Source organism: Colius striatus, chromosome 6 (assembly GCF_028858725.1).
Source record: "Colius striatus isolate bColStr4 chromosome 6, bColStr4.1.hap1, whole genome shotgun sequence".
NCBI classification, from domain to species: Eukaryota; Metazoa; Chordata; class Aves; order Coliiformes; family Coliidae; genus Colius; species Colius striatus.
This window is the reverse complement of record NC_084764.1, coordinates 41420813-41431860: the sequence shown is the minus strand read 5'-3', so window position 1 is coordinate 41431860 and position 11048 is coordinate 41420813. Positions and strand designations below refer to the sequence as shown.

The 11048-nt window shown below is 48.4% G+C and overlaps 1 protein-coding gene across 2 annotated transcripts; it reads left to right on the top strand.

The window, feature by feature from the left end:
- The first annotated feature begins 2121 nt into the window (after nucleotides 1–2121).
- Nucleotides 2122–7192, top strand: ZBTB42 (zinc finger and BTB domain containing 42). Of its 2 annotated transcripts, none has more exons than XM_061998056.1 (2): nucleotides 2122–2301; nucleotides 3639–7192. In XM_061998056.1, the coding sequence occupies exons 1-2, from the start codon at nucleotides 2160–2162 to the stop codon at nucleotides 5081–5083; spliced, it is 1587 nt and encodes a 528-aa protein (XP_061854040.1). In that variant the 5' UTR covers nucleotides 2122–2159; the 3' UTR covers nucleotides 5084–7192. The 2 variants fall into 2 exon arrangements, with proteins under 2 accessions (XP_061854040.1, XP_061854041.1); XM_061998057.1 differs by having other exon boundaries at nucleotides 2175–2301; nucleotides 3814–7192.
- Nucleotides 7193–11048: the final 3856 nt, after the last annotated feature.

Below are 11048 nucleotides of genomic sequence, written 5' to 3'. Positions count from 1 at the left end.
GCTAAGGGCTGAGGAGCCGGGGAGATGAAAGCAGACGGTTTGCTTTACCACGTCGTGCTTTCACCAGGGCCTTCAGAAACACAGGAGCTCCCAGAATAAAGTTTCTGGGACGGTTCTTCCTGTTGCTTTGCCTCCAGTAATGACTTCAGGCTTGTTTACGTTCCAGAGTTGTACTACCAGTACCTTATACAACCATAGTTAAATCAGTACAACACCTGTATTGTGTCTGTCGTTGCCTTGGTGTGAAGGTGAGTATAGTATTTCTGAGCCCTGAAAGGGCAAACCAGCAATGGGCAAAATGGATACCTGCTGCTGCTGCCGCCTTTTCTATCATTTCAAACTCAGTAATGACCACAGACTTACTGTGAAATTGGAATTGGTTTACTAAAAACAAGACACTGCTAGATTGTAGACAATTATTCCCAGCTTACAGCACCCAAACAGGAATTCAAACCTTGGGGTTTTTTTTTTCTTGATCTTATTTTCTCCCCTTTAATATTAAAAAGAGAGAAAAAAATGAACAATGAATTACACAAAATAAGGGATTACTGCCAAGCAGTGTGATTCATCCAAGAGACTACCTGACATTTCCAGCGTTCAAAGACAGTGAAATTCTGCAGGACAGAGTAACTTGCACTTTGGGGAAGAAATCGTTCCCTTTTGGCAGAGCCTGTGTTACCAGGCTGCAACTGGGGGATAATACCGTGTTTTAAAAGCACAGAGAGCTCCAGTCCCCCAATCACAGACAAATAGATAAAGCACTTGGATTTACTTGGCAGATTTAACCCCAGGACCTTTCACTCTTTCAGTGGAGCATCTCCACGTTCTGGACTGGAGTTTCCCCGACTGGCATCGTGTGGATGATAGTATAACCAAATACCTGAGAAGAGCTTGGTGATGATAACAGTTCATTAATGCTCAAAAAACACCCTGCCAATGGACTTAAATAGTTGAAGGCTGAGAGAAAACCGGTGTCGGCAAGGTAGAGCCTGACTTCTGTGATAAAGAGCCTAAAGATAAAATACTAATGAACAGGATTAAAGTAGTGGCAAATATACCAATCAATCAATCGGATGTTTCGAGGTGCTAATGCTGCCATCAAGCATTGGAAAAGGTATACATTAAAAAAGGGGGGAAAAAGAAGTCGCTGTCCTGTGGGTATTATAATCCAGGCAAGGGGAGCTAGAGGAAGGCAGAGAAAGGAGTTTCCCCACTTTACATGTTGGAGGCTAAAGCACGAGTTAAGGACTCATGGTGTTCGCAGGGGAGCTCTGACGTGCCCCCACTCCCTCAGACCTACCAGCGCTCCCAAACTCATCTCATTTTCTTTTCAAGGGCAGCGAACCCCTAAACACCAAACTCAAGCCATCGCTTCATGCCTATAGCCACCTCTGCCAGCCCTCCCGGCGCTGTCGCAGCCCAGAGGCTCCCGGGACAACCCACGGCAGCAACATTGCCCCCTCCTTTCCCCCGCCGCCGGCCCCGCTCCGGCTTCCAGCGGGGCGAGGAAGGCGCCCGGGGCTCCGACCGCCGGAGTTTGGCGGCGACCGCGGCTGAACCCGACCGCTGCGGTAGGAACCGCGGCCGTGCCCCAGCCCCGCGCCTCTGCGCTCTCCCGTCTCCGAAGGCGCTCACTTCTGATGGGATTACAGCTAATTACAATTTACAATTCAAATAATCAACTATCGAAAAGGTCATCTTGAAAAAAATCCGGAGGCATCTGGTATTTATCAGCTGACGCGCAACTAAAGATAAATCCGGGGGAGCGCATCGTCTCTCACCCCAGCGCCGCCGCGGGGCAGCGGCCGCGCAAGTCCCGCGGGCACGCTCGCTCCTCCGCGGGTGCGGAGCCTCCCCGCTCCCCGCCGGGCAGCCCCTTCTCCCCGCCCCCGCCGCACGTCGGGCTGCAGCGGGCGGCCGTGCGCGCCCCTTCCGCGGCGGCGCAGCCGAGTTGGGAGCGGGACGGCCGCGCTGCCAATGCAGCGGCCGGGAGGGGAGGAGGAGGAGGAAAGGGGAGGAGGAGGAGAAGCGGGGGGGGGAGGGCGCAGGCGGCAGCACACACCGGCCGCCGCCGGCGGGGCTGGCCGGGGCGGCGGGGGCTATTGTGTGCACCAGACGGGGACACACGCACTCACACACACACACACACATACACTCACATGCACCCGCGGCTCGGAGGGAAAGTATCGCGAGAGCGGCCGGCTAACAACCTGCTCCACAACACCGCCGCGCCGCCGGCCCCGCGCCGCACCCGCGCAGCGCCGCGCACATGCGGACGCACAGCCCCGCCGTCGGACGCCGGTAAGGAGGCGCTGAGCCGGACGGGAGGGTGAGCCCCAAGCCCTCGGAAAGTCCTTTCTGCAAAGTTGGGGAGCGCGGCTGCAAAGGGAAGGGAGGGGGGGAGGCATAGAAAAGCGGCTCCGCGTTTGCCCCCCATCCCCCCCGCTCCCCGCCCGCGCTGCGCGGAGTCGGGCGCCGGCGAAGGTCACGGCGGCGGCTGCGGGGAGCAACTTTGCGGCGGGAGGGGGAACCTGGGGCGGGTGGTGGGGGGGGGGGTGAGAAGAGTATGGGGGGGGCGGGCTCGGGGCAAGTTTGTGGGATTTAATCTCGGGCTATAAATGGGGCTGCTGGAACTTTAAAAGGCAGCAAGCTGTGGTTGGCTGGTAGCGAGATTTGGAGTAACATATGGCATTAAAAGGCGCACAGCTGGAGGTAGCATTTCCATCGCAGTGAAGTCAGAGCAGCTGACTCTCCAGCTTGCGGTGTAATTAGCAAACCGAGCACTCCTCCTTCCCTCCCTCCCGCCTCCCTCCCTCTCTCTCTCTCTCTCTCTGCCTGCCTCCCTCCCTCCCGCCGCGCCTCGCTCGCACTCGCACCCCGCTCCCTCCTGCCCGCACGGCTCCGCGCCCGCGGCCGGCTCCGCCGTGCCCCGCGGAAGGTAAGCGCTCGGCCGCGGCGGGCAGCCGCCTGCAGCCTCAGCCCTGCCCTCTCCCTGTCCTTAACGCCGCTTATTTTTTTTTTTCCTCCTTAGTTTTTAATAACTCCAAGGGAAACTTTTCCCCTTTATTCCACGCTCCCCTCCCCGCCGCCGCTTTCCGCGTGTGCGGCCGGGGCCGCCTCTCCCCACTGCTGCAAAAAAATGCCGCTTCTCCAGCGCCAGCCGCGACTGTTTTGTTGTGATTCGGTGCATAACGACTGAGGATAAAGTTTAAATGTGTGTGTATGTATGTGCGTGACGTGGGTAATATGCTTTATTAAAAGGTGCCCCGAGTTAGCCTTGCTGGGAAGACAGCCTGGGAGTTTACGCTTTGTGTGTGTGCTCTCCTCTTCTTAATTTTTATTAAAGTGCTTAGTGGGAGAAACAAAGGTTGGAGGGGCTGCTGCTTTACTAGCTTTTGTTTACTTACAATCAAGTTTTTCCTGTTTGGAGCAGGTGCTAAAGGATGAGAAGCATGTTGTGTTGGGTTTTTTTTCCCTCCCCCCCCCCCCCTTAATAAAACTATTAGGGACAATTAACAGTAAACGTTATCTCCAAGGCTGTTTCTTTGGCTTGTGTTACCAAAAAGCCGATCTGTTTGTTACAGCTGCTAGGAGGCTTTAGTTTACAGTAGCATTCAAGTTTTTCCTGTTTTGAACAGGTTATGAAGGAAGAATGGAGTTTCCAGACCATAGCCGCCAGTTGCTGCAGTGTCTGAGTCAGCAGCGTCACCAGGGCTTCCTGTGTGACTGTACTGTTTTAGTTGGAGAAGCTCAATTCAGAGCTCACAGAGCCGTTCTTGCCTCTTGCAGTATGTACTTCCATCTTTTCTACAGGGACCAGTTAGACAAAAGGGATATTGTGCATCTGAACAGTGACATTGTCACAGCCCCTGCCTTCAGCCTGCTGCTCGAATTCATGTACGAGGGAAAGCTGGAATTCAACAGTCTCCCGGTCGAAGATGTGCTGGCTGCAGCTAGCTACCTTCACATGTATGACATTGTGAAAGTCTGCAAGGGCAAGTTGAAAGATAAAGAACTGTGTTCTGAAGAGAAGATTAATGATGAGGCGGCTGGTTTGGAGAAAGCGGAGCATTTTCTAGACGCCGGAGTGCCCCTGGTCCACGAGTTTGACCCAGGAAACAAACAAAAATTCAGCGTTGCAGAATACGAGAGAGCAGCAGGCAAAGAAAAGGTCAGCAGTCACCCCGCCTGGTCCTCTGATCATATAAGTGTCAGCTCTGTGCCGACAGAGGCAGAACCGTGCACCGCAGCAGCTGGAAAAACAAAGGCTAATGTCAATAGTTCCACAGGACCTTTGTCCCAAAGGTCTGTTAACCATCCCCTGGCTTCGAGTGATGTGGACTGCGCGCTGGATTTGTCTTTCAAGCCTGTGCCGGGGAGAGATTCCTTACACCCCTCCTATGTCTTTGGACAGCTGGCTTCCGACAGCCAGCAGCAGGGTACCGAGCCACTTGTTAAAGATGAACAAGACTTGCTGTCAGATCAGGAGGACGGCGAAGCCAGGAGTCCGGAGAGTCAGCATTTTGGGAATTCTGCCAAAAGCCTAGTGACAGGGTTAGGACACATGTTCGCGGGGAATGGCAGCTCTCATGCCCGAGAGGAGGATATAGATCAAGAGCGAGACGAGAGCGAGGACGACATGGATTCGTCGGACATCTCCTCCTCGGGCGTCCTCGTGCCTCCCGGGCATATCTGCATTTGCCCCCTCTGTAGCAAGGTGTTCCCGAGCCCTCACATCCTCCAGCTGCACCTAAGCTCCCACTTCCGCGACAAGGACGGCTCCCGGACCCGCCTGTCCCCCGACGGGTCGGTCCCCACTTGCACCCTCTGCGGAAAGACTTTTTCTTGCATGTACACGTTAAAGAGGCACGAGAGGACTCACTCGGGGGAGAAGCCCTACACCTGCGGCCAGTGCGGAAAGAGCTTCCAGTATTCCCACAACCTCAGCCGCCACGCCGTGGTGCACACCAGGGAGAAACCCCACGGCTGCAAGTGGTGCGAGAGACGCTTCACGCAGTCGGGGGATTTGTACAGACACATCCGCAAATTTCATTGTGGCCTTGTAAAGTCCTTGGTTGTTTGAGACACGGCATCGGTTTGGGGTTTTTTTTATGTTAAAGATTGTTTTGGGGTTTGTTTTTACATGGTTTCCCCCCCCTCCCCACACACACCCCCCCACACGCACCCCCTTTCTATTTAAAACAGGAAAAAAGGCAGCATCCAAATTTCAATTCTCCCTCCCCCAATCCCTTCCTCTATTTTATTTTGGTGATATTCACTTCAGGTATATGATCTTCAAAAGATGCAGAGGTATACACTCCAGAGGCCTTTTAATGCAATCCTTCCACCTCTCCATCTCCCCTCTTGCCCTGCCACCCTCCCTTCCCAGCACCGTCCTTTAGGTCTTACGCACCCACGTTACATTATTAATGTGAAATGATCTAAGTAATTCTGCAATGATTTAGCATCTGTTTTCGTGCTGCAAGTACTTACTTCACGGTCAGGGGTTTTGGGTTTGTTTCTGTGTTTTGTTGTTGTTGCTTTGGGTTGTTTGTTTTTTTTTTTTTTTTTAGTTTGAAAAAAGATTATCAGCAAATTCAGGAGAAAAATTTGGATTCCATTAAGGCCCCCCTAATGCTCTCTGTGTGTTGCACAGAAACATCCAAAGAGATGAAGTATGATTTAAACACATTTCACTGTAGAGGAACTTGTCTGCCTATCGCAGAGAAAAGCGGCCGTACTCTTATTTTATACAGCTAAATGAGACTTTCCATTGGCCTAAATTATAAAGGGGGTTGAAGATTCCTGGCTGCATCTTTGGTACTGATCATTTCTTGTGTTCTTTCTTATATTAGAGTAGTTTTGCAATCAGTCCTAAAAGCTGAATCGGGACTTGACTTAAGTGTTCCCTTCCCACCCATCTTCCTCTGTGGGCTGACCTGCTGAAAAGCTGCTTTAGAGCATAAAGTGTGGATGGGAAAAGTGTTTCTGTCTGCAGCATATTCACTCCTGAAACGCTAAAGGATGTACCCTAGGATGTATGAAAAGTCATGTTGTAGAATCATGTGACACATGAATATTTTCATTCCCCTTTCCACATCCAGGGGCTGATCTTTTTACCCTCTTGAGGGAGGGAGAGCAGCCCTCAAGTGAATAAATCACCCCTTGATGTCAGGCTCCTGGGGTGCCTTAGTTCAAGGCAACCCAAACCACGTGTCTTGGGGGATGCTCTCCTATCTTGTCTTGAAAAGTTTGCTGATGTGCTAAATTCAGCAGCTCAGAAGTTTATGTTGTTTTGGGTTTTTTTTTATGAAGTTGGTAATTCCCTCTGAGGCAAATTGTGTGCAATCGCTGATGTTTCGAAGGGGCAGTGTGAAGACAAACTGCTGGAGGGAAAACATGGCCCAACTTTCCCTCAAGCCTCACCTTTTCAGGGGAGTTTCTTGGGGTATTTTTAGGTGTTTTTGTTTGGAACCTGAGGCTGCCTGTAACTATAACCAGTTTTACTCCAAATAACTCCCTTGCCTAGCAGAGCATCCTTTGGGCTGTGAACACTAGATTATTCCCTTCCAGTCAAATCGCCCATTCAAGGTACACTTACATGGGACTGAAACACAATAATAGGTGAGGGTTTTGAATGGCTGTGTTAGCATTGCTTCACCAGCTTTGCCGACACTCCTGGAGTTGTTTTGTGAAGCTTAAAAGTGTTTATTTTGAAAGGAAATTTGAAGCACTGATTTAGATTATTTTTACAAGTTGTGCTTAAAATACTGTATGAGGAAAAAAATTCCCCAATGCCTTCCCCCTCTGGTCCAAACCCTGAGCACTACCTACATCAAGGACATGGGCTTGATTATTATTTTTTTAAGGTTTTGTTTTTAAAGAAGTCCTTCCTCTTTTTAAAGCAAATCAAGATATACTTGTTACAGCCTCCTCTTACTCTTCATCTCTTCAAACTATGAATGTACATGTAATGTGAAGTTTTTTGCATCTATTTATAGTTTTGGGGGTTTTTGTTTTCAGTCGGGTTTCTTGACTGCAAAATGGGGTATTTTTTGCTGAACCTGTTACATATGAAAGTCGTGGGAGAGTACTGTATCTTGAACATAAGTGGCTTTGGTACTGTGGTTTTATTCTGCTTAAATTGTTTTTTTCTCTTTTTTCCTTTTTTTTGCTGTGATTGGAAATAGCACTGAACAAAATCTACTAAAATTAAGTTATTTTTCTTTCTACTAAAATTAAGTTATTTTTTTTTTCTCCTGAAGATACTTGATATAGTATTTATTAGATTTGTGGGGTTTTTTTTTGAAGTGGAATTATTACTGTTAATCTATTTCAGAGCTAGTTAATTTACACTTCACTTTAAATTGTATAACAACGGGGTTTTGCATGTTGAACAACATGTAAAGTGTTTAATGTAGAGTCAGCATTGTTGAAGCTGGGAATCTTAATTTCGCATTCTTGTGACACTTTCTCTTTTGTGTTTTTTTGCATTTCAGCCTTCAATTGCTGTTTCTTTTTTGTTGTTGTTGGTTTGGTTTTTTTAGCTTCGGAAGATCATAAAATAGGATGTGCCATAAGAACATCGTTAGCGTACGGAGCCGGGGAACGTTGAAAGAAGGTTGTGTCTGATCTTAGTGTAGAAATAACCCATTAAGCTGATGCTATGAGCATGTACTGCAGTGGATATGGGGCAAAAGGGTTTTTGGTTAAAAAAAACACACACAAAAAGGAGGAAAAAAAAGTGTTTCTCATTCTTAACTACATCATGTCACGTAGCCTCATGACTACATCGTGAACACATTCTTCTCATAGGCTGGTATTTGTGTTCCCACTCCTCATAGCTTGAATTTCTAAAGTAAGGAAAAAAAAAACGTTTGCACTTATATTTTGTTCTTAAGGTGACTTTGTTTTTTGCTCTCTCTGTGTATGTCTCTTATTTTTAAGTTGCAATAGCTCAGAGCATGTTTCGGAACGCTTCATGACTTGCAGAGTAGTACTAAAACCACGGCACACTTTCAACGCTTTGTCTCTTCATCAACTTTGTTTCGCTGCGTGGCGGTTACTGTCTCTGTAGGGAACAGTCCTGCTCCGCATTTTAAACACTGGATTTGTCTTCTACTACAAACAAATACTGTGAAGTTAATGTAAGAAGAAGAAGAAGAAAAAAAATCATTGATATTTTTAATTGTTTTTAATCTTGGTGCAGTTCAGATTAAATATGTATATTTAAAGACACTAATTTTTGTGGGAGAGTTTTATAGTATACAGTATGTAGAGAAGCTATTGGAATGGAATATATTTTATAAAAACGTTCTATCACTGTTTTATAGTGAACTATTTTTTCCCCTCCCCTCAGTGTTAGTTGTAATACTGTTAGTCTAGACCCGACAATCACAGGAAGAGTGATTCAAGCTACTGTTTAGCGCTTAGTTCTGCGTGGAGTTCTGTTTGCAACTGTATTGGTATGTGCTGTACAATGTGACAATCGTGACTAGGATTGTTGTCTTTATAAATTTACACAAAATAAAACGTGCTAGAGTTGTAAGCTTGGGCCTCCCTCCTCCTCCTCCTCCTCCTCTTCCTCCCTTTAGAGGAAGGGGTGTGTTGTTTGGAGTTTTAATTGCTATGTATTCATAATGACTGTTTGATTGGGTTTTTTAACAGTATTACTATATACTCTAATCATTTCTTTCTCTTTTCAGGGCCACGTGGAATTTTAGGCATGTGAGGATCTGCCTTATCTCAGTCAGAGCCTGACCAAGCGTTTCCTTAGTCATTGGGCAGCGTCACTTCTGCATTTTAACCCGAGTCTTGGGGAGGTTTGAATGGGCTCAACTCTTCCCTTGAAGCCCTGAGTGAGCTTTAAAGCCACAGGCAGGTGCTGGGGACCGGGTTGCAAGGCTGTGGGTGCAGAAGTGATGCAGCTGGGCTGACCAAAGCCACGTTGACTAACTTGGCTGAAGGGGTTCTCTGAAGCACTGAAATCTCTCCCGTTCTTGGGAAAGCTGAGGTCTGACCCAACTCCTGCTAACATCTGCTTTAAAACTTGGGTTGACTTAAACAGTAGGTGGGACTGGGAGGAAGATAATGTGAGCTGTCTGTGCCAGAGGCTGCTCAGGGAAGGCAAATAAGCTGGTGGGTAGGTTTGCACCTGTACTATGTGCACCGTGTCTTGTGTTTCTTAATCATTTGAAGGCAAAGACAGAATCAGACTGCCTCAAAATGGTGCTGGTTGAGGGATGGGCAAATTAGTTAATGCTGGTGTGGAGGCACAGCTCTGTCTCCCCTCCTGCTATCACGTAGCTGCTGCTTTGCAATCATCTCAAAGTAGGTGGGTATTTCTTGTGTTCAAGCATGTGTCCTGCCTCGTGGAACTTGTGCCTCCGTCTCTTATCTGTGGGGAGGGTGGAAAGAGATGCACAGCAGTCCTGCATCCTCTGGCTCCAAGGTGGTGGTAGAAACTGTTGGGTCTTTTTTTTTAAAAAATATAGATATATTTTTAATTTCTACCCTTGGGGGAGGGATGTCTCTGCAGCTACTTATTTGTGTCCCTCTGTCTTCATTCTTTTCTGCTGTTTGTGGATGTATGGAAGAAGAGTCAAAGGTGCTTTATTTTTCCCTGTCCCCCCCCAAATTAACTGAATGTGTCCGAATCCAAGTGCTGTGCTAGGGGAGGGGGAGGCAAAAGGCTTTTCTTTGAGGGAGAAGGGTGCTGAGAAAGAAGCAAGCTTGAAGCTAAACCTGGGAGGTGGATGGCTTGCAAGCTGGCTATAAATAACCGTGAGTAGATTGAGGAGAGCAGCCCACATCTACTCTGGCATGGGCATGCTGTGCCCATTTTCTTTGTTGATAGCAATTGCTAATGTGAATTCTGGCACTCCAAATCCTGATGCCTGTTGTTCTGATAACATAATTAAATCTTAGGAATGTGAAATATAAAAAGCTTTGAGAAGAAACCAGGCCACTAAGCGGATACTGGAAAAGGGGGAGGGAAGGGTGGCTATGCACTGGGTAAGCAATGGGATCCCCTCCAGACAGGGCTCCCTGCCTGCCAGCTCATAGGTACCCTGGGAGTGATCCTGCCCTTGCCCTGTGGGAAAGGGAGTTGACCCCCAAAGGCATCTGCTCTCCTAACCTTGGCATGCAAGGGCTGTCACCTACCAGGACTCCAGCACGTAATGGGCTCCCTAGGTTGGCAAGGCTCAGTCCTACCAGTGCCAGCAGCTTGGGTTCCTGTTGCCCTTGCAAAGCCCAGTTCTCCTTGGGGTGAGTGTTAGGAAATACTTATTTTTAGCTTTTGATTTGAAGTGCTGAGTGCCTTCTGGAGGTGGTGTGGCCTTGGTACACATAGGGGTGGCTGTGGATGACCAGCTGCATCTGGCCAAGTGGCACCGAATGGCACCATGCAGTTGGAGACCGTGGAGGAATGGCTTTTTCCTAGATTGGGTGGTGGGATGTGGGTCTGCACTGAGTGCCTCCTAATTACTGAGGAGAGTTCGTGCTGACCCATGGGGATGGCACTAGGTGAGGTCCCTGGTGCAATTGGATCTGATATTGTAGGAAGCACTGCGTGGAAGGACCACATTTATTGCTTTAGTTAGATTCTTGCAGGTTAAATAAGCCTCCGAGGATGTTAACAAGGGAGGTCCCCCATGAGAACTAGTTGGGGTGGAAAGGGGAGAGGAATCTTGGTATTGCCCAGCTTGTTGGTATTACCATCACCAGCTTCTTCTGGTGCTCAGGGTAGGGTTGTGCCACCCTGAGATTCGCTTGCTCCTGTGTATCTCTGTGCTGTTTTGCTGAGGAAGGCACACAGCAGAACATGAAACAGCAGCTGTTATTTGAGGAAATCAATGGCAGGTGTGACCCAGCAAAAACAGCCTATGTAGGACAAAGCTGGGCTCAAGTGAAACAGAGTCTACAGTGCAGTTGGTGTGTGAAAGTGCATTGTCCTGGGAGGAGGAGGAACCATGGACGGGGCTGTGAGAGACCTGCATAGAGAACATTTTGTCTCAAAGGATGTTTTGTGCTGGTGGGAACTGGCT